At 47.1% G+C, this 23,860-nt stretch overlaps 1 protein-coding gene across 1 annotated transcript in view; it reads left to right on the forward strand.

Annotated features, from left to right (window-relative positions):
• SMC2 (structural maintenance of chromosomes 2) overlaps positions 1–23,860 on the forward strand; it is a 380,518-nt gene that overhangs the window by 41,431 nt on the left and 315,227 nt on the right. Inside the window, exons 3-4 of the mRNA XM_086962048.1 lie at positions 19,252–19,401; positions 19,744–19,866. Coding sequence (XP_086818174.1) covers positions 19,252–19,401; positions 19,744–19,866 — 273 coding nt within the window. The remainder of the gene's footprint in view (positions 1–19,251; positions 19,402–19,743; positions 19,867–23,860) is intronic.

Genomic DNA, 23,860 nt, shown 5'->3' on the forward strand with positions numbered 1-23,860 from the left:
GACCCCATCGCTGTGCATTGCTGGTCATCCACCATCAAGCACTTGCCCCACACATTGCTCTGTAAAACTCATGGATCATTCTGCATTTGCAGCCATGCCTAGTGCATAAAGGACAACAAGAACCCCTTCCTGCACACCTTCCACGCCTCGTATACCCACAACAAACGCAGCAATACATCTATCCTCCCTAACCCTCCCATTCTCTTTCTATGAACTTCTCGAACAGGATCATGTGGAGCACACATGGGGCAGATGTTGCCTCGCTTGTCACTTCCAATAGCTCAATGCTGCATGGGGCTGTGAACTCAACATAGTGTGTGCCTAGTACAAAAGGTTTTGACAATACAAATTATTCCCAGCTGCAACCTCTAAAACAATGCAATGCTTGGTGTGTCAGTCAGTGCCGCCAATAGTCCCAAACCGGCCTATCAAATTCGTTGAAACACTCTTACCCCAGTACATTGTGTACAATGTCAGCTGGTGGCTTACTTCCAGACAGTCATCATTAAGGCGAGGGGCTATCTTGTGTGTCCCCGCCTCTGTGTCGTCCGTCCTAGGGGAGCGACTGCATGACCCCATAGTCTCTTCTCTTGAAGAATTGTACCAGCAGTTTCAGATCACTGAACATCATTACCTTGCTGTCCAAATTTACCCGGAGCATCACTGGATACAGCATGCTATTGTACTGTAATTCCCGCAATCTCAGGGCACACACGCCAGAGCACTTTCAATTCACTAGCCTTTCGTTGAGCAGCATTTCTATCCCTGTAATTCAGGAGTTGTGCTATCATGGAGCGGAGTTGGGCCCCCGGGATTGGGCGCAGGGCATGTGTGCGATTAATGCGCTCAACAACAAAGATCTCAGAAAGTCTCCCAGCCTAGCAGGTCTGTGAGAAGCTGTTTAATATAACTTTCCATGTTGACGATGTGACTGGACTCAGCAATACCGACTATTCCCAAGTTGTTTCTGTGTGAGCAGGCTTCCAGGTCCTATGGCTTCGACTATAGCGCAGGAAGCAGCTTGTCGAATTTCTTTTGAGCAGCCGACATTGCCACTTGATCATTCGTGGCCCCCGAGACACGCCGCTCAACCGTGTCTTACATGTTCAGCGCGTTTACCTTCACTCTCTGACATCTGAAAGAGACACGTTAGTGATAGATTCCTTACCTTAGAATATCCCCAGGCGTCAGACTGTATCCGGAAATTTTTGCATAGCAATACCCCTGTGCGTCGGTAGGCGTCGTCTGCGGCTCCGCGTCCGTCGGCGTCGTTAGCACCAGAATGACGTCGTCGGAGTACTTAGACGCCGCCCATGCGCGCTGACGTCAGTTCTTCTTTTTTCCGCACCAGCTAGCGCAGATCCGGAGAAGCTCTACCCCTAGTCATTTTTTGACTAAAACTTTTGATCTTTTTGATAATTTCTTACTTAGAGTCTTCGACTCTATCGGTGCCGGTAGGGATGCCCGGGTTCAAACCCTGCTCGAAGTGCGACTGACTGATGTCGGTTACGGATCCCCATCGCCAGTGCTTGGGCCTCAATCAGGATGACCGCACATGCTCCGACTGCCGGGCCCTGGCGTCGAAGGCTAGGCGGGAGCGGTCCCGCAAGCCGCTCGAGCTTCGGCAGTCCGCTCCGCCCCACTCCAGGTCCAGGTCCCGGTCCCACGGAGGTCGAGTGACAGGTCGCGGGGTCGAAGTCATCGCAGCTCCGGGAGTGGACACCGGTCGTCAGGCTCCAAGTCCTCAGGTAAGAGGCATGAGAGGTTGGAGAGGCGTCATCGTTCCTCCGACCCACCTCGACGCTCGCACAATGCGACCGATGGCTCGCTCCGGGAGTCGCAAGCGCCGCCGCCTGCCCCACACCTTTGGGTCCCTGGGCACGGCGCGACGCCGGAGGAGATCGAGCGGTACCTCATGGCCATGAGGTCCCTCCCTCCTCAGTCTGGTTCCGTGGCGCCTCCGGCCCCAACGGTCCCGACTGGAGGCCCTAGCGGGCCGGGTGCTTCGGCCCGGCGCCGCCGGCGACTTAGGTCTCGGCGCCACAGGACCTAACCGGATCTGCTTCCGGATCCGTGTCGTCGCGGTTCGACCTCACCGGCGCCGGCCCCACGGGTGTCGCCCCCGGCGCCCACTGGGGACGCCGTCCCCAATGTTCCTACGGTCCGACTCTGGCGCCGGAACGGCGCCGATGGGCGCCGAGTCCGTCGGCTTTTGGAGATTTTTATCTCCACGAGGAGGCCCTGTCTACTAATCCTGTTTTGCAGGACACAGGTGACGAGGGAGATTGGGAGGGGTCTGAGGACCCTCTGGCACTGGAGTGCCAGTCTCAACAGGACTGGACATATGAGCTTGGGGAGGCCAGTGGTATTGACACTACGCCAGACACTGGATTTGTCTCCCCTCCGACTGTGGCTTCGGAGGAGGGGTCTACATATAGTGTAGTGTTGACGAGGGCGGCCAAGGCCCTAAACCTTGAGCTCCCCGTCGCGGCCGTGAGGACTAACCTCCTCACCAAGGTCCTCAAACCAGTCAAGCTCCAATGAGCCTCTGCTGCCTTTCAATGAGGCCTTGTGCGACGTTCTTGTGGGCACTTGGTCCAAGCCCGCCACGGGTCCGCCTGTGGATAGGAACGTGGCCAGACGCTACCGCCCGGCCCCGGGCGACCCTTGCTTTTTGTCCACCCATCCCACCCCCGAGAGCCTGGTCATCCAGGCCTCTAATTCCCAGACCACGTTCCCGTCGGCCCCGCCCGACAGGGAATCCAAGAGATATGAACAGTTCGGGAAGGTGTTCTCGTCCCTAAGCTTAGGGCTGCGGTCAGTCAATACCGCCTGTCTCTTGGGCCGCTACACCCACACTCTGTGGGACGCGGTTGCAGATGTGCTGCCACAATGTCCGGAGGAGGTCCGGGCTACACTCGCCCAAACCCTTGTGGAGGGGCGAGATGCAGCGCGTTATTCCATCCGGTGTGGGCTGGATACCACTGACTCATTGGGCAGGGCAATGGCAACGACGGTGGCGGTTCTGCGCCACGCCTGGTTGAGGTCTGCCAACTTCTCGGCTGAAGTCCAGACTACACTTCTGGACATGCCGTTTGATGGCCGTCGCCTCTTCGGCGACAAGGCAGACCATGCGCTCGAACGTTTTAAGGACTCCTGGGCTACGGCCAAGTCCTTGGGCCTCTCGGCCCCACGCCAGCAATCGGGTGCCTTTCGCTTCTTTCGTGGCCATGGAAGGGGCGCCCCCACACGTGCTGCCAGCCACGCGCCGCAGAATGTTCAACAGCGCAGTGGCGGCTGTGGAAAACGCCGTGGCGGCGGTCGGGGACGGCGGCTAGGCCAGTCCACACCTCCCTCCGCAGCACCCGCCTCAAAACCTTCCCAGTTTTCAGGCCCATGTGACGCCTGTGGGAGGCAGGGTTCGCCATCACCTCTCCCACTGGCGCACTATCACATCGGACAGGTGGGTGCTGCAGATCGTCCGAAGGGGCTACTCCCTCCCCTTAGAGGCGACCCCCCTCCATCCATGCCACCGCAGTGCCACCGCGTGTCGGGGGATCACTTGCAACTTCTGCAGGAGGAAGTCACGGCCCTCTTGGCCAAGGGGGCCATCGAGCGCGTTCCTGGGCCAGCAGTAGGGTGTGGATGTTACTCCCACTACTTTCTGGTACCCAAGAAGGGCAAAGGAGGTCTACGCCCTATCTTGGACCTGCGGAACGTCAATGGCTTCCTCCGGAAGGAGAAGTTCAAGATGCTGACTTTGGCTCAGGTCTTAACTGCCCTAGATCCAGAAGACTGGCTAGTAGCGTTGGACTTGCAGGACGCTTATTTCCACATCCCCGTCCTGCCGGCCCAGCGGCGTTGCCTGCGGTTCACGGTAGGCCAAGAGCACTTTCAGTTTACCGTGCTCCCCTTCGGCCTTACCAGCGCCCCACAAGTGTTCACGAAGGTGATGGCGCTGGTCCCAGCTTATCTGAGCAGGTTAGGGGTATCAGTCTTCCCCTACCTAGACGACTGGTTGTTGAAGGCGGGCTCGCCCCAGAAGGTAGTCAGCCACCTCCAGACTACGGCCGACCTCCTGCATCCTTCTGGTGCATCACGCCCGGTGCCGGATGCGGGCTCTGCAGTGGGACCTGAAGTTTCAGTGGGCCCAGCATCAGGGCAACCTGTCCGATCATGTCTTGATCTCGGATGGCACTGCGAGACAACTGCAGTGGTGGCTCACGGACCGCGATTGGGTCAGTGGCAGATCCCTCTCCCTACCCCACCCGGAGCACGTGGTTGTGATGGACGCGTCCCTCCAGGGCTGGGGGCCCACATGGGAGAGGCGGAGATCAGAGGCCTCTGGTCTCCGGCGGAGTCCCAGCTCCATATCAACCTTTTGGAGCTGCGGGCGATTCGTCTAGCACTGAAGGCATTCCTCCCCTCTCTCCGGGGGAGTGTAGTGCAGGTGTTCACGGACAACACCACCGCCATGTGGTACTGCAACAAACAGGGCGTGGTGTGGTCGCGGACCCTATGCCAGGAGGCTCTGCGCCTCTGGCAGTGGCTGGAACATCAGGGCGTGAACCTGGTGGTTCAACACCTGGCAGGCTCTCTGAATGCCAGGGCGGACGAACTCAGCCGTCGGTGCACGATGGATCACGAATGGCGTCTGAACTCGGATGTGTCGCAAGGCCTCTTTCAGCAATGGGGAGAGCCTTGGTTAGATCTTTTCGCCACAGAAGAGAACGCGCAATGTCATCAGTTCTGCGCGTTGGAATTTCCAAGGCGGCACTCGCTCGGAGATGCTTTTCGTCGCGAGTGGAGTTGCGGTCTATTGTACGCCTTTCCGCCTATACCACTTCTGCCCAGAGTGCTGAAGATCGGGCCCAGGTTATCCTTGTGGCTCCTGACTGGGCACAAAGATATTGGTATCCCGAGCTACTCAGCATGTCAGTCGATCCCCCGATTCGTCTGCCTCTTCGGGAGGACCTTCTGTTGCAGCAGCAGGGGACGGTCCCGCACCCGAACCTGTCCAGTCTTCACCTACAAGCTTGGAGATTGAGCGGCGGCAGTTGAGGCCATTTGACTTGCCTCCCGAAGTCTGTGATCTCATTCTGGCAGCCAGGCGTCCCTCCACAAAGTCGGTATATTGCCTGCAGGTGGAACAGATTTGTGGCATGGTGCACAGCAAAGGCTGTGGATCCTCTCTCTGCACCCCTTTTTGAAGTTCTACTCTTCCTTCTTTCCCTTGCCCTGCAGGGCTCTGCTCTGGGCACTCTTAAGGGGGTACCTTTTTGCTCTTTCCGCCTTCTTACGGCTACCTGATCAGCCTTCCTTATTCAAGCCCCCCATTGTAAATAGATTTCTGAAGGGCATCACACACATGTTCCCTCCTGTTCCCTTCGTGATGCCCCAGTGGGGCTTGAATCTTGTACTTACTTATCTATTGTGTTCTCCCTTTGAGCCGCTCCATAACTGTCCTCTCCGTCTACTTACACTGAAGACTGCTTTCCTGGTTGTCATCACCTCTACCAGGAGAGTGAGTGAGCTCCAGGCTCTTTCTTTTACTCCACCTTTCCTCTCTGTTCATCCGGACAAGGTTGTGTTGCGGACAAGACCTTCCTTTCTGCCCAAGGTTGTCATAGCCTTCCACATTGGGCAGTCTATTACCTTGCCCACCTTCTTTCCGCCTCCGCATCCCTCGAAAGAGGAAGAGAGGCTCCACCGTCTGGACCCAAAACGTGCCCTCTTATTACCTGGATCGCTCACACCAGTTCCGGGTGGATGACCAACTCTTTGTTGGTTACGTGAGTGCGAAGAAGGTAAAGGCGGTACACAAGAGGACCATTTCGCGGTGGATTATCTTGTGTATTCAGGCATGTTACTCCATGGCCAAAAAGGAGCCCCCTGCTGGATTGCGGGCTCATTCCACTCGAGCCACGGCAACAACAACTGCCCTGGGCCGAGGAGTCCCCTTACAGGACATTTGCCAGGCAGCTATGTGGGCCTCGCTGCACACGTTTGCAAGACACTATTGCCTGGACAGTCAAGTCCTGAGGGATGGCTTCTTTGGCCGTTCCGTCCTCCAGGACTAATTGGTTCGCAGACCCACCACCGGGGTTGGTATTGCTGGGGTATCTATTCTAAGGTAAGGAATCTATCACTAACGTGTCTCTTTCAGATGCACAAGTTACTACTTGTGTAACGATATATCAGTAAGAGACATTAGTTAGTGATAGATTCCTTACCGGCCCACCCATCCTCCCCGTTCTGCGAACAGATATCTAGGGTTAAGGTCATCCCCTTTCAGGGCCCTAGTTTCACGGCACCAGTGTTGGTTCTATCATGGCTCTGCGTATCTGGCGCGGAAAAGCTGTGTCTCAGAACTGACGTCAGCGCGCATGGGCGGCGTCTAAGTACTCAGACAACGTCATTCCGGCGCTAACAACGCCGACGACTGACGCGGAGCCGCAGACTACGCCTACCAACGCGCAGGGGTATTGGTACGCAAAAATGTCCGGATCCAGTCTGATGCCTGGGGATATTCTAAGGTAAGGAATCTACCACTAACTAATGTCTCTTAGAGATATATCGTTACACAAGTAGTAACTTGTGCATCTGGTCCGTTCTGAACATTAATGCATCTATTTAGCCATCAATCTTCGTGAGACTACGTTTCATAGGTCGTAAGTAGCTCTTTTTGATCAGAACATTCTTCTTTCCCTAGGTCCCCAGCCATAGCCCCCTACGAAGTTGCCCCACCTTCACGTATCTTGGGGGGGTCTTCCGGAGATCTAAATGCAATTTAGTCTGTGACTTGTCCGGCTTACCCATTTTGTTAAGCTTCCTGGGTGTGGTATGCACAAAGGGCACTGCTGCGTTCACCACTTTCCTGTGTCAGGCGCAGGAGTGTCGTCAAGCACCAAGAGTCTTGCGTCAATGAGGCAAATCAGTAATTCACAGGGCCTGGAGCATTCAGACTTCCCATTAGGGTTGAGAGGCAACCAGCAGGGGCACGGATTGTGTAGCAATTTCCAAAGACCTGATGATGTAAAGAGGGGTTAGGTCGTAGCCTCCTTTCTTCTCTCTGTCCCAACCACTCGGGGGGGGGGGGCTTAAGCCCTTCAGCTCCCCCAGCTGCCAACTCCTCTAGTGTGCTCCAGTCTGGTGTCTCCTCTCTCACAGGGCACCAGGATCGGGAGACCAGGTTCAGATCCAGTCTTGTTGCAGGGATTCTGCTCAGTCACAGAACTGTGCACAGAGACTGAGGACCTCCGTGAATTAGGGTGTGCCAAAACTCACCTTGGTACCCAAAATGCCCTACCAGACTAGCATTCGTGTCACATTAGCTCCTCGTCCTATAGCAAAGTCACCAATGATTAGACAACCCAGAACATGCAACTTAGGATACCTCAGGTAAGGTGAGAAACATGACCACTCTTTCGTTATACTCTCATTCCAGAACAGGGAGTAAAGGGAGACACAAGCAAGTTTAAAATATTTATTTCAACGCCATGATCTCATGTGCAGCATCTTAGCTAATACAAGCTGACATATGATAAGAAATAAAATTGTCAGCTTAGTTACTATTCCATAAAATACAAAGGGAGAAAGCGTGTTATAATGCTAAATGGAAACAGGTTAAATATATACCTATATTTCACCCTCCCTTGCTAGTAGGTTATTTTATAACTACAGAAGGTCTTTCAGACTTGCATAGGCGACCCCATACCTCAGAGTTTAGCAGGAGTGAATCAAATTGCGTTCTGCACAAGCTCTCAGCATACGAAAGTTCTCAAAGTGTGTTCAATCATGCCTACACAGTGTATTATTAAAGGCGCCAGTATCTGAGCTGTCCACAGCTGCAAATATGTTATGTCTAGAACGTGTGCTGATCAGTTCGAACAAAAGCAACAGTGTTGATAACCTTGAAGGCCTCGGCACTCACTGTTCAGACTGCGCTTACAAAGCAAGTCTAGCAATGTGGAAAAACAATTTATTCTCATTTCAAGCAAAACTCTCAGCTTAATGTGAAACAATAACTAACGTGTGTGCCGTGTGCAAAAGAAAGCAAAAAGTTAAAATGGCGTTTAAACTTCTAATAAGCACATGTTAACTTAACACTGTAGAAATGCAAGGCTCAACCCCACTTACACCCTCCCTTGATCGGAGCACGGATAAGAAATGTGTGCAAAGCAGGAACGCAGAGTTCAAGTTCGAGAGGTAGAATCAAATTCAAATTTGCCATAATGTAAAAAACGGGAGTGAAATTCAGAATTTGAAAAAAAAAAAACTCAAATTAGTAGTCACTTTCGGGCATAGTAAAGCCAATAGGCCTTAAAGAAAATAGCAAAAAATGTGATGTCCAACATGTGACTCCAGTTGTGAAAGAGAGAGTGTAGGAAATGCACATCACTCTAATAGTGTATATGCACAGCCTCCAACATGAAGTAATTGTTCTCATCTGAAAACATTTCAGCCATCCAATTTAGTAACGGGAATGAACATACATCTTCCTCAATAACCGGAGCCTCTAGTACCATCAGAGGACAACTCGAATTTACTTCAATTTAACTGCGTGCCAAGAATTCATGCGCCGCTGCAAAAATATTCCAACATCCCAGGACTCCATGCATCGCTGCAAAGGCCATAATCCTGCCGCCAGAACAAAGCAATTCATACGCAACTAAGGGGCTCATCAGTTGATCATAATCTGCTTTGGGAGACACCGTACTGCAGAGACACAAATCCAGAGCCCATTCGAACTCGCAACTCAGGCAATGAAAGAAAGGCTGGACACATGTGAAAAAGGAAAATCGAAGCGATAATCCATAAACTGCACTCAATGTAGCAAGAGGCAGCACTCCATAGAAATTAAGCATTCGGTTGCGGAGCAGCAATAGCCGGGGCAAATCGTCTTGTGGCACAGGATGTGCATCCATTCTGAAATAAGTAAAGCAGTAGAAGTACTACGCCAACTAGAGCAAGCATCAAGGGAAATCCACCAAAGAGGCTGGAGAAAATGTAATGAAAAAATGGCGGGAAAAACACCGAATATAGTTTGGAAAGAAGTCACAAGGCCACTACTAACAATGTTAAAAAAGTGAGCTGTGCGGGTGTTTGCCACATGAAGGACAAACGTTTCACGGGCAGAAGTAAGGGCGACTTCTTTCTGGGACAAAATAGCTCTTATTCGACTCATCTTGTTGAACTCTGCCTTAAAGGTCGGAATCGACGGCCAGATGGAAACATCCAGCTTCCCATGTGGACGAGGGAACATTACGTTTTTACAACAAACTATACGTTGGGAGACTGTAGCGATGCTAGGAATTCCTGCCAGAATCCCACACCAATCTTCATTATTTAAAAGTAAATAACTATTGTTTGCTAATAATATGAACGTGGGTGTGATAGCAGGTGTCGGTGTACCTTTCAAGACACAAGCCAAATTAGGCGCATTTTGATTACACGAGCCATGCAATTGGATATTCCTGAACACTGAGTGATCAGGGGTTGTTGTGCAATCTTCACCATTCAAATAACCTTTTCTCCCTCCCTCAGGCACCTATAGGTAAATGGCAGTGACCAAGCTTCATGGAGATAACTGGTACCCAGAGGTTCATACCTGCCAATAGCATAGTACTTCATAGAAGCTTCGAACTTGAACAGAGGGAAAGGCAATGTTATTAGCCTATGTACGAGCCACACAGCAGAATTTGTCTCTGCCACAGAAAACTGCAAACGTTCAAGCTTTTCAATATGTAACATAGAAAAAGTTTCACCTTTCATAGACCTAAATTGCTGTTTGTCAGTCAAATTTAAAGGGGCAAATAAAGAGGACGGGTTCATATAGTCCCAAGGCCCCTTCCCAGCCTTTAACGTTTGTAAAGTCCCTGCAAACTGCATAATAGAACGCAATTGATTTTGCCCATGGTACTAAATGGAGACATCTTCTTGCACAATATCCACTACAGACAAAACAATATTATCCAAAGTGTAAATGCGTGAAGAGAGCGTGTTAATGCTGTTATCTACAACTGCTAGTACTTTTTCTAAATTATCTTGATCTATAGCTCTTAAGCGGGAAGCAGCCTCAATTTGGGACAGTTTCCAAACTTTGTTGTAAATCGCATATATCCACCTTTTGGATCTGCAAGAAGCAGGGCCCTTGACAAAGTCATTCAGGTCAACATAGTCAGTCAATTTAGACAAATGAAGCTTAACTGACGCTAAACTGGAGTGTTTGAGCCAATTCTGACACAGCTTACCCATGGAATAAGTAGTCACAGAATGGTCACTCTCAAAACGGGGATCCGCCCTAACCTGTGTGTAGCCAGGGCATAAACCCAGAAAACAATGCTGGCAAGAATATGCACTTCTGTGCCACAACAGCCAACCCTTAGGATCCAAACTGGGTATGTTAGAAGAAGAATTCAGCAACAGGGTGTGTAACTCTCTAATAGAAATACTGGTGGTATTATCCCAACCCGGGTACTTTTCTAATTCTCAAAAAGGAGCATTTATTTTTTTTGTTTTAGCTAATCCAAAGCAGGTTGTTTGTGAAATAGTCTAATTCAAAAACAACATATGGTTTGGGATGAGGCATGCACAATGCAAAGCCTCTGCCTTGCACTTGCCAACTTTTAGAACCCCAAACAGATTTAAGATCAATAGTATCCTTCCACAGTTCATAGCCCCCAATAGCCAATTGGTCAAGAAAGGACTTGGAGTATAATAATTTAGTGTGGGTCACTCTAACTTTAGAAGAGGACTTTTCGGTCATTTTAAAATAAAATGCATTAGGTTTTGACTGATTGGAATCAGTAAAATAAGTGAATCTCTTTAAAAGAGAATTTGAGCTGCCGTCTATAGGCCCGGGGCAATGTTTCCATTGTGTATAATTAACCATATTCCTCCTTGTGTTTGCCTTATGCAGGTAGTGATTGCCATAGTGTTGATAACAGAACAGATCACCATAATTAGCAGAATCTAAGTACAAATCCTCACCATCAAAGGCAGCATAATATTTCAAATCTGAAAACAAAACCTCTACGGCTTGAACATCCCAGTCATCCGAGCGTATATTTTGTTTAATCACATCCCCCATAGAAACTCTTAGTACATTCGGGACATTAATAACCTCTGTGGGACCATGGATTTGAAACTTAACATCATCCCATACAATCCCATCTAAAACGGGCCAAGCAGTAATGTTTACAAAGCTCAAATCCCTCTTCAATCCTTGTGAAGAAGAATGGGGTGCCAATTTTCCATTAATATGTCGAATAGCAGTCCTCTCTTCAACGTAGTGTCCCTTCACAAGATGGAAAAAATACACCACAAATACAATTGACATGAACAAAAAAATTGAAAAAGGTACTAACCAAATGTAAGTCCATGGAGGAATCAAAAAATGTTTTTTTAAACCATGTTGCAAAAATAGAAAGTTTTAAAGGGACTTCGAGGTGGTAGAATTAGTGTCAAATGAAAATCTGGACTCAGTGGCCAAACAGGTTCGTAAATCGGGCATCGATAAGTCTGTGTGGTACGTATACTCAGTCTCATCTATTTGAGCATCAGGTGGGGTATTCAATAAAGGACTTGAAATTGCAGGCATCTCAAAGGCAACGTCAGGCCTGTTGTTAGGGGCAGGAGCCAAAACAGAATTTCTCAGTATTGATGGACAGGAGACCGCAGGAGTCCTACTAAGAAGAATCGGCCACTCTGTGTAATTTGACATTGTCAATAGAGAGGTACCTTTTTTCTTTTCAACCTGGAAGCGGTGGTAAAATTACTGTTCTTGTGCCCTGCACGCCAAGTACAGGAACTGGTGCTCGATATGAGGGACCAAATTCTTTCTTGTTCTTCTCTTGGACCAGTTCTCCAACTCAGGGTAGCTAGCCAACTACCGGAATCTGCAACGCAGCATCAGATGTGGAGGGCAAGTGTTCCTTTGCAAGACTGTCTCTCGTCTCTTGTAGATTCTGTAAAACATTACAATGTTCATCTGCGTCAAAGGGGGCAGCAGCCGCCGCCTGGTCTAGACCTTCAAGGTCCGGAACGAACATTTTGATACCAAAGAGCATCTAGTATGGGGTCCGCCCACCCAGAGACCATCTAGAGAGATTATTAAGTGCACGCTGTACTCTATTGAGATGGGCGAGTCAGTTCCTGCCGGTACCTATAACCCTAGCTGTCAATGATTGCTTTAAATCACGGTTCATTCGCTCCACAACACTATTACCCTCAGGTCGTTATGGAGACGAAATTTGACTTGGACCCCCAATGAACTCATGGCATCCTTGTATGCCTTAGAGGCGAATGCTGGACCCTGGTCCGAATGGAAGGTGCCACACGCAAAAATTCCCACAAAGACACGCAAATCTCTAATGACAGTTCGTGACTCAGCACTCCGGTGGGGCCACAACCATACAAAGCGCGTGCAAGAATCAACTGCAACTAAGATGTACTTATACGCAGTATCAGAGAAGAAAGGACTGCAGTGATCCAAATAAACACAACCAAGTGGTTTATTGGAAATGTACAACTGTGTTTGGGGCAGACGCGCAGCAGACGAGGAATTGATCTGCTGACAAATGTCACATTGAAGGACATAATCACACGCCTGTTTATAAATTCCCCCCCACCAAAAGCGAAGTTGTCGCTGAGATACAGAAGCCGAAACGCCCGCATGTGCGGACGCAACACCTTCATGGGCAGCTGTAATCCGCACCTACCTGCGGTCCGTGTTGGGAATCAGTCTCCAATGTCTGGTATTTTCACATAAGGAACTTTATCAGGACTTAAATGATAAGAATACTTAGAAGGAAACTCCTTAGGATATTTACTTCCCTTCTCAGTAGCAGCAATTGCTGCCAAGATGTCATCATCAATCTTACTTTTGGAACGTGTAACTGCTGCAACCAAATATGTTGAAACTGCTGTCTTTGTGGCCTCCTCGACCAAACTATTGCCAACAGCGGGAACTCCCACTCGCTGATGACCAAGAGTATGAATTACATACACAAGTGGCAGTTGCTCTTTAAGTTCAGCCACTCGAACCGAGATCATTTTGTGTTTTTATTGTGCTATCTTTGGAGTCATGAAATTCGTTTTGAGTCCTAAAGAACAGATTGTCATTGTAAGACTGGACACAGTAGTAAGAGTCACTCACTATAAAAGTAGTCACACCAGGGTCTGCGTACTCCAATGCAAGCATTAGAGCACGGAGCACAGCTAACTGGGCGGTACAGTCCCCTAATGTCTGTGTATGCAAGACATCGGACTTGAATTCTCCATCCACCATGGTACCAACCACAATAGCGCAAGCTGAGACATGCATGTTTAGACCCATGCGCAACTTGCGCAGAACCATCAGTGTAAATGATACAATGGAAATCTTCCAAAGGGTGCATAGTCAAAGGGGCAGGATGAAAAAATTCCTACTGCAAATACTCCTGCGACCGTAAGGAGGCATAAAAAATAAACATGACCTCTGGAGACGTCAATGATGTCGCCCACTGTATCCACAGTGAGTGCAAAGGTTTAGATTTTGGTACACTGGCTTTCGGCACTGCCTCCAAGGCAGGATACGGGGTAACAACCAACAGCGTTTTCCCTGCAACTTTGTGTGTTCCTTTAGAATCGCCATTTGCACTGCTGTCAACTTTTTCCACAGTGGAAAACCGCATTTCAGCCGAAGTGTACAAGTGTGACTTGTAAGCGATAGGTACTGTGTAACCTTCGTTAAAAAGTACGTCAAACCCACCGCCCCAGGGACGATTCTTATCACCAGGTTGGTGGTGTTATCACAAGACAGCAAGAATTTAGATTCAAGTAGATTCAGCTTGCAAAGATTGCAAAATGGCTGAATGTTCAGGCAGCCAGCACGATTTGGTAAAAGTAGGTTGTATCAAAGCATATAAAGGCTTGATAAGCTGGGCATATTCGGGAATATAAGTACCCCCGAAATTCAAAAATCCCAGCAAGGATTGCAATTTTTTCAGTGTTGTGGAGCTCGCAGTTGTGCGCAATTTCTCCAAGAAGTGAGGAGCCAAAAACTCGACCTTCATTGTTGAGCTCATAGCCCAGGAACAACACTGTGTACTCTGCAATATGAGACTTTGCGAAGTTAAACTTGTAACCGAAGTCCGCAAAATTGAAATTATGCGGTCGACGCAGCACAGATGTGCCAATACCTCGTTGTCTGTGAGGTAAATGTCATCCACATACGAACATGCATCTGGGTCAAATTCTCTCTAAAAGAGAAACTATACGGGCTGCGAACACACCTGGACTATTCTTATAGCCCATTGCCAATCGTCTGAATTTTTTCTGTGTGCCACCACTGGTAAAAGCAGTCCATTGACTACTTAAATCCGAAAGATTGTGGGCAAAAAAAACATTGGATATGTCAAGTGTGGTTTTAAACCGTTTACGCACAAGACCATCCTCGAGAGCAGAGCCGTGGGTATTCTATACTGTACAGGTACGGCAATGCGAGTTAAGATGCCGGTAATCCAATACCAGGCAGTAAGAACAGTCGGGTTTGGTCACAGTAAAAAAAGGGTTATTCATCGGAGACACAAGTTTCAATTACACCTTGATATTCCAATTGTTCAAGGATCTCTGCGACTGAAGCCTTCGCTGCACGCCGTATGGGATATTGAGGTTGAGGCTGTGGCATAGACCGCAAGGGAATCTCATGTTGGGGAGAGAATTTGTCCCAACCGCAGTGAGTGCGGTACAATGCAGGCGCAAGGGTCCTTAGCCCACTCTTCTACAAAATTCAGCGCATGCTCCTTAGACACTCTGTGCGCAAATCTTGGGAGGATTACCTCCTCTCCTTTCGGAGCTGCGAGAAGAAATGGTGGGGGCCAGTCAGCCTCCGCTAACAAAATATCGTATTTAGTTGTAAGATTTTCCCAAAATACCCCTTTTATGGTACGTTGTATGTCACCTTCAATTAAAAGGCCGATTTCAAATAACCTATCAGGGGGAGCTACTCTAGTATCAGCTGTCTCAACAACAACGAATTTGTCAGTGGCTGTCACCTTCAGTAGTGCACGCAGGGCCTATTGCACTATGGTAATCTCCGCTGCGCTGTCCAACAGCGTCAGCGCCCATGTCTGATTCCGAAGATGCGTTCTCACTATCTGTGGCATATCTCGCTGTCAAAGCAGCAACTTTCTTTTTCTGAAACTGGGGTCGTTTCTGAGAAGAATCGTCCTGCTTGCCTTTTCCGTCTTTCGGGCGGGGCTGGTAGCAACTCTGCTGGCCACCCCTTCCTCTGCCGCTTCTTCCACCACCGGACGGAGGCCGATGTGTCCTGTAAAGAACGAGGAAAACGTTGATCAGGAACCTGAAATCGATCAGGTGACTTAACCGTAGCGTGAGTCATAACAGCGCTCGGTAGACGCAGGCACTGGTGACGCAGGACAGGACTCCTGTTTCTGTTGTTGTTTACCCTGTTCCTTGTTTTTTTTCTATTTTTGCTTTGGAGCTTTGGGTTGATCGTCTTTTTCAGACTTTTTTATCTTTAGCAGAAAAGGGTTTGACACCTAAACTATAACGGCCTATGGTCTTATAAGCCGCCGTAATAATTCTCGGTAACTGACAGGGTTTATCTGCATCGGGGACCTCACGCAAGGCATTAGACACTTGGAAGTTCACTGCATCTCCCTTAATATTAGAAAGGACTAGATCGGAAACCACAGCAAATGAGCCAACGAGTCTCTTTCCTAATTCAACCGCAGCCTCCAGTCCTTGTTCATCTTGAATGTGTTTAATGACCATCGGCAGGACAGCCATTGACGGAGTGCCGAAGCTCCTTGTGTGCACTGCTGCAAAGATTCTACCCCATGACTCGCAGTCATCGGCTTCAGGCATCAAGTCCTTGGGCAAACTAATTGTAAGAATTCTGTGTTTTCCTACAGGACTCGAATTAGGAAAAACATCTTCCAGCTGGTCACATTTTTCGGCAAGCCAGAAAGGCATATCTTCCTTATCCTGGGGACGCTTGCCCATAACTGCATTAACCATGACAGGACTAAGCTTCATCCTGCTCTGTCCAGCTGGGAGCGCCGCAACTCCAGGTGCCCACCCTGGAAATTGCGGGTAATGTTTTGAACCAAGGCCCTAATAACTCCAATAGCGGAGGTATAAAGGGGCCTCAACTCAGCAACGGGGACTGCCCCTGCACGAGGATGCGGGATAAATCCAGCCAAAACAGGCCAAGAAGCCCCTGGAATGGACAAAGGACCTAATCTAATCGCCGTTAAACTGTGGGGAAGGGCGCCATTAAACTAAACACAGTGCTGCCATGCAGGAAATCAGAATTTCCTGTGTCCTATAAGGAACATATTCCACGGGCACAACTGTGTGAGTGTAAGAGTTAAACACCTGAGTAGCCGCATCCACAGCTGGAAATGTCACCCATGAGAAGATCTCAAACGGGTAAGCTACCTCAGCACTCGCCACCAAAATAACTGCTATGCCATTCAAGCCAAAGTTATAAGCCTGCAAATGATTGCGGACCGCAATGCGACTATGCTGGGGTATGTCAACGTCAACCAAAACGACACAGCGAAGAAAGATACAATGCAAAACAATGTAGCACAACTGGGTAGTAATTCAAAAGGAAACCATTTTGAAAGATTCAAGCTTGAAAAAACCTATGTAAATATAGGTGGGTTTATCCCTCACCACTGTTAACCGGAAACAATAGTGAGGGGGTTAAGGACTGATACAAGCACTACTCAAGCGTCATGCAATAAGGCCACCAACGTTGGGCGCCATGTTGCAGGGATTCTGCTCAGTCACAGAACTGTGCACAGAGACTCAGGACCTCAGTGAATTAGGGTGTGCCAAAACTCACCTTAGTACCCAAAATCCCCTACCAGACTAGCATCAGTGTCACATTAGCTCTTCGTCCTATAGCAATGTCACCAATGATTAGACAACCCAGAACATGCGACTTAGGACACCTCAGCTAAGGTGGGAAACATGACCACTCTTTCGTTATACTCTCATACCAGTCCAGAATACGGAGTAAAGGGAGACATGAGCAAGTTTAAAATGTTTATTTCAACGCCCTGATCTCAGGTGTAGCATTTTGGCTAATACAAGCAGACATATGATAAGAAATAAGATTGTCAGCATAGTTACTATTCCATAAAATACAAAGGGAGAAAGCATGTTATAATGCTAAATCGAAACCAGTTAAATATATACCTATATTTCACCCTCCCTTGCTAGTAGGTTATTTTATTACTACAGAAGGTCTCTTAGGATTGCATAGGCGACCCCATACCTCAGAGTTTAGCAGGAGTGAATCACATCGAGTTCTGCACAAGCTCTCAGCATACGAAAGTTCTCCAAGTGTGTTCAATCATGCTTACACAGTGTATTATTAAAGGTGCCAGTATCTGAGCTGTCCACAGCGGCATATATGTTATGTCTAGAACGTGCGCTGATCAGTTCGAACAAAAGCAACAGTGTTGATGACTTTGAAGGCTTCGGCACTCACTGTTCAGGCTGCGCTTACAAAGCAAGCTCAGCAATGTGGAAAAACAAGGTATTCTCATGTGAAGCAAAACTCTCAGCCTAACGTGAAACAATAACTAACGTGTGTGCCGTGTGCAAAAGAAAGCAAAAAGGTAAAATGGCGTTCAAACTTCTAATAAGCTCATGCTAACTTAACACTGTAGAAATGCAAGGCTCAGACCCACTACAGTCTGTAACGCGGTCCTCGGCGCTAGTCCCAACGAGCCTAACCTGGGCCAGCGACCACGTCCTTTGTGCTACAGTGGGGTAGAGCAGTAGTTCAGTGCCAAATCGCAAGTTGTCCCAGCGCCCCCTGCTCCGCTACCGCTCTTGGTGGGATCAGCGCTCATCTGCCCTCTGCAGTGTCGTGCCCCACCACCTCAGCATCTCGAAGGGAAGGGCCCTCCACACTCACCAGCGTCTAGGCCTCGGTCGTGGCCACAGCGGTATCCAGACAGTGTCTACCTCTGTCCTGCCTAATGCACAGTGGCCTTCACCTCCTTCAGCCAGCCGTGCATCAGCCCGCAGCCGCCAGCCATGTCCCCCAGCCAGTCTCCTATGTCTCGGTGTCGCTCCTCCGGGCCAGTTACCGCATAACTCTTCCACAGTAGTTAGTTCACGTCAGGATGGCCATCAGCTGACCGCCGCAGCATCTCCCCTGTGATCTCGGCAGGGTTGGGGGGCAGCTGCTTCCGCAGCACCCTTCTCATGCAGCCGCAGGCACATCCGCAGTCAACAGCCCACAGTTCACCAGTTAGAGGTCCAGCCGCACTATAGGTCTCAGACTGAATCGCAGCTGCTTTGGGACAGCCAATTTTGGCTCGCACCAAATATCGATGTGCCTGACTTAGGCAGTCTCAAGGAGCGGCTGCTGCTGTAATCTGTGGTATAAGAACCAGGATCATGACGTATTGATGAATGGCCGAAGGAGCTCACCTAGATGGTGGCCATCTTTGAGCGCGGCAAGCTCTGTCCCAACTACCTCTCAAGTTAGTTTTGGTATGCACTGATTCTTTCATTGATTACTTTGGTCTTATCCTCATCTATGAGGGCATGTGGGGGAAGGGGGAAGGGGGAAGGGGGAAGGCCAGGAACTGATCAGTCTATTTACTTTTCCTGGATTAACCATGGTTAAACCCATTACCCATATATTTCCAGAAGGTAGCAATCATTCAATGAAGTAGTTTTCGTCTTGAGAAATAGTGAGACATTGTATAGTGTTTTGGAAAGTTCAGGGGGTCTGGTATTTTGAGCTCATTGTACAGGATGGTGTTTTACGGCGTTTCATGTTGCTTGGTTTAATGCTTTCATAGTCAATGTGTAGCTGCTGGAATGTCTATTCAAGATACAAATTAATCCGTTGTTTCTGGTTTTGAACTGTTTTATAAATTTGCTATATTTTTAAAGCTCAAGTCTGTTATTTTATGGTGTAAAAATGTATTTACGACTTGCCTGCTGTTTGGCCATTGTTTGCAGCGTGTGTGTAATCTTCAGGTTTTTTTAGCCGTTGCTCAGTATTTAGCTTTTGTAGTTTCTGCAGTGGTTAAACAACTGTTTTGTATAGCACCCCTTAAGGTGGAAAGCTTTGGCATGAACATCTTGGTAACATCAGTTGCTTGGAGAGCAATATCTTCCAATGCCTTTTGGGTGAGTCAAGTGGGGAGTTTTCATAGTAACTCAGTCAGTGGAATTTATCTCTTTTTCTGTTTCCTTGGTTTTCAGGTGCGAGCCTCGAATTTGCAGGACCTGGTTTACAAAAATGGCCAGGCTGGTATTACTAAAGCCACTGTCTCTATCACTTTTGATAACGCCGACAAGAAGCAGAGCCCCCTGGGCTTCGAAGCCCACGATGAGATCACTGTTACCAGACAGGTAAGGTTTCACATTAGCTCATGCGGTATGGGTGGACAGACACACCCTTGAAATATTACATTTTTAAATGATTTTTCACACTTAGTTAAGCTTTCTGTCTATATTTTGTACATCAGACTTGGATCCTAGTTGTTCAGATTCAGCCTTTCATCTTTAAGGCCATATTCAAACGAGTTTCTTTGTGCTGAGCATTTATGACCCTCTCTTATTCTTGCCATATACACCATCTAAACTGAATACATCTTTTAAGTCCTTATCAATAAATGCATCCAAGCCCTCCAGCACTCTGTCCTATTAGTTACTCTTTTTCCCAGATTTACGTTTTACGATTTCTTTTTGTAGGTGGTCATTGGTGGTAGGAACAAATATTTGATTAATGGTGTTAATGCTAACAATACACGAGTGCAAGATCTCTTCTGTTCGGTTGGACTCAATGTGAATAATCCTCATTTCCTTATTATGCAGGTAAGGCATCCACATTCAATGTAATTGATTTTGCTTGGGTTGCAAAGGCCTGTCATACGTTGAGATAACCACACATTCCTGTATATTAGTTCAGCATCAGTAGCCCAAATCTCTAAGACCTCATATTGATTACAGCGAGTGCTTGTATAATGTGTAAATCTTGTTGCAGAATTACATGTAAGTGTGTGGTTTCTGAGGTTGCAGAGCAATTGATCCCTTTAAAAAGAAAGTTCAGAAGATGTGAGGGCCACTCTTCTGAAAACAGATTTTTATTGTGATTAACATTCTATTTATGGGTTTAGATGGCATTGTTTAATTGGTTGTATGAATAAGGTGCTCAGCTGGAGATCACGTTTGGCATTTTTCAATGGAATTCTCAGATTGCTTACCACACGAACCTAGACTTCTTTGACCTGCTTCTGAATTCATAATTGAAGCAATAGCTGTTCAGGGTATTTTTCCTTTGATTTATGCTCTGGAGCCATCTCTCTTTGGTGTACGGCATGCTTTGTGGGAGAATGTCATAATCCACCGTCTTCATTCTTTGCCTGTCTCAAAATGAATTCAAAGAGGGAGACGGTTTCCACATAGGTTGTCTGTAAGACTTTGATAATGTTAGGATTGCTCAGTAGCCACCTGTTTCCAAGATGTCAAATACAATGGAGAGGTATGACTGCAGTGTTTGTGGCTAGGTAGGTTCTATCTGATTCTGCAGAGAAAAAATGACAAAGAAACCTGCTCTTTAGACTTTTTCCACTGGCTGTGTTTTTTGGAATCTTCCCAAATGAATGACGTTTCCTGGATACCAGATCTGTTCTAGTGAACAAATGACAATCCAATTGACAAAGTCCTTTAGTATTTTTTCCCTGTATCATCGAGATCCATTGTTTCAGTTTTACTGTGATAAATCCTATAGACTCTTCTTCCATGTCTTTATTTTACTTGCTGCTATGGATAACCACTATACCCTTCTCTGTTTTTGCTTCATCCCTCTGCCGCGCATCCGTAGCCCCATCAGCTTTTAAAAATGTATTTCTAGTCCTCTACAACTGCCAGATCACCTCTACTCCTGCGTGTACCTGTACCTCAAATGGAGTGTAGGGTTGTTCAGCTAATTACAGAGCAGCCCATGTTTAGTTGGAGTGATTACATTGACTAGTACGGAGTACTGTGACCAGATCCAAACCAACAGCGGGGTTGCATTTTGATGTCTCGTGTGATTGCAGCACCTTCTGTGATGTGCAAGTGACCCAGATTGTGGGTAGTTTTTATCAGCTATAAATACCTGTTAGGTATTTAGGTATCTCCAGCTGAAGTTAGACAGAATTTAGGTTAGAGAGGAAGCTGTTTAGGTGAGGAACAGTAAGGAAGTTATGGAAGAGTTTTGTACCTTAGTGCTGTAGAATTAGTTTAATCCACAAAAAAGAGTTACCCCAGTTAGACCAAAAGGGACCGGGTAGTTATCACTTATAAAAAACAAGATTCACCTATGTGCCGTGTTACTGACCTACAGTAGTATACACTGAACCAAATTACACAATCCAATACTAAATATCCAACAAGCCTATTTAATTAAAATACATTTAATTTCATACAATACAAAAAATATATTTTTGATTTCGATATTTAAAATTTGTTAAAAACCATCATAACAATTCATCTGATTATCCACAATGCGTATTAATCAAGACTTTTCCTAAAACAATACAATTGTCTAATTAGGAACAGTCCAGTCCGAAATGCTAGGCCAGGTCCTCCCTGGACCAGAAACAAGCATCATGGCAGTTAGGGCTGGACTGATCCCATGAGGAGCAGGGTCAAGACTGATTTGCATATGGCTGGGTTTAAACTGAAATGGCATTGGGCGCAAAAGAACAATGGCTTAAGCTCCCATTTCTTGATTGGGGGTGAATTGTTGTTTTGTTCATCATTCCGTACATTTGTTGCTGCAGCAGGTTCTCGTGCAGTAGTACTTGGCAGTCCAGAATGATCCAAGCCTCTCATTAAGAGTGTACAATAGGTTTTTTGGGGAAAACGTATTATGAGAACTAAACCAATCCAAAAACTTAAGCAGAAGTATATTGTATTATATGCAGTATGCACATGGAAGGAAAAAAGAATTTGAAACCCAGTCTCATTCCAGGAGATCTGATTGTGGCCATAAATCTAGTTTATTTTCCAATGTTCCTTCCAACTTCAGCTTCCTCAACCACTAGTCTACCTTTTCCACTTCAGTTTATTTATAATCTGTTATCTCCTGCTTCTCTTTTCTTTGACCTGTCATTTTTTAGCTACCACCCATCTCTCTGCTTTTACCTCTTGTGTTCGTGATCAGTTCTACTCATCCTCTCATGGTGAGTATGCCTCCATCTTTGGTGCCATTTGTATGGTGTACCCTACTTCTCTTTCGACTCAGTTGATACCCTGACACAGGACACTGAGAAAAATAAGGTAACACCTGCTAATGAGAAAGGAAAGGGCTCCCCTTATTTGTTGTGGAATTCAACAGAAGACCCCTCTATTCATAAAAACACAACAGTTAAAACAAAAGGGACAGTTCTTTAACTGGACCAGTATTATCGTTTTCACTGGATGAATTTTGACAATGCAAACGCTCCAATCATTAAACTTTTGGATTTTTCTCTGTATTGGGGCAATGGTTTTTTCCTCATCTCCTTAACGAAGCCCACTGACCCCATTGCTTTTCCTTTCATTGCAAGACTATGGCTTGACAGCATTTTTGTTTCCACCCCTACTTACACCTCCAGTTTTTTATTTTTTTTAATTCTATGTCCAGATCTGCAGACCTGTGGTTTCCACTTTTTATGCGATCTTTGGTGTATCTCTATCATGCCAGCTACATCTGTAGGTTCTTCACACATCTCTCTGATCATCTATCCTGGCCCTGTGAATTTTGGAACCAAAATGGCGACGTAATTCATGTTGTAAATGTTTTGGTTGTTGAAAGTCTTTTTTTTTTTTAAACCTAACAAATTAGTGCAGCCAAAAGAGTCTATTGTTTAGCAGCCACCCTCCACATGGACCAGTTCACACTCTGAACCTTCAGTGCCAAAAACGTTGGAAGTCTGGTATCAGGCTCTGAAAGGATACGCCTTTTATATTTAAGGGGAACCTATTAACCCTGTCTACTGTATGTACAGTAGGTTTGGGAAAGGCAAATATTTGCACACCTCTACTTTCTCTAGTACAGGAAAAGGTAACAAAGGCATTGAAACACCTTGAAAAGATAAGCTGTCGCAATGCAGGTCTCATCCTGAGACAAATTCGTTCATCCAATCTTCACCTGCTTCTATCGGGAGATGTTGAGCAACATCGACAAATGCTCTGGATTTCTTCTTCAAGAAGCAGAAGATCACTTTCCCAAAACTGTGCAATTGTTTACCTAGGTGTTGATACCATTAGTACCCTCTGTAAGTCCCTGGTAAATGGTGCCACTGGTACCTCGGGCCTGAGGTACTAAAAAGGGTCTCTAAGGCCTGCAACACGAATAGTGCCACCCTAAGGTACCCCCTCAACAGAGTCTTGCAAAACTGCCATTGCTGGCTGCGTGTTTTTGTGCAGACAAAAGTGAAAACAAGCCACAAGAGACACCCCTGGGTTTTAAACAGTAGTACAAACTGCACTTCATGGGGAGTCATCTATCTGATTAAGTCTCTTTGCAGTTTTTGTATGTTGGGATGACGACCTACAAAGTATGTATCAGGATTGTTGAGCATAAGAGCTCATCAAGATGTAGAAAATTCAACACAAAACTTCTTGAAAACTGGCCATACAGAAAATGACATCAATTGGGGGGTGCTAGTCAGACCCTACTACACCACCAAAATGGGCCTGTTACATTGGTGGGTTTAGACTCAGAAGTCAACAAAGAGGCTTAAATGCTGACATCCCTTCGTCCTCCCTATGATACCTCTGACCTTTACAGTACATATTCTCAAATAGAACCCTAAAAGACATGACTATCTTTTTTCTG

Source organism: Lissotriton vulgaris, chromosome 3_1, assembly GCF_964263255.1.
Source record: "Lissotriton vulgaris chromosome 3_1, aLisVul1.2, whole genome shotgun sequence".
Lineage (NCBI taxonomy): Eukaryota > Metazoa > Chordata > Amphibia > Caudata > Salamandridae > Lissotriton > Lissotriton vulgaris.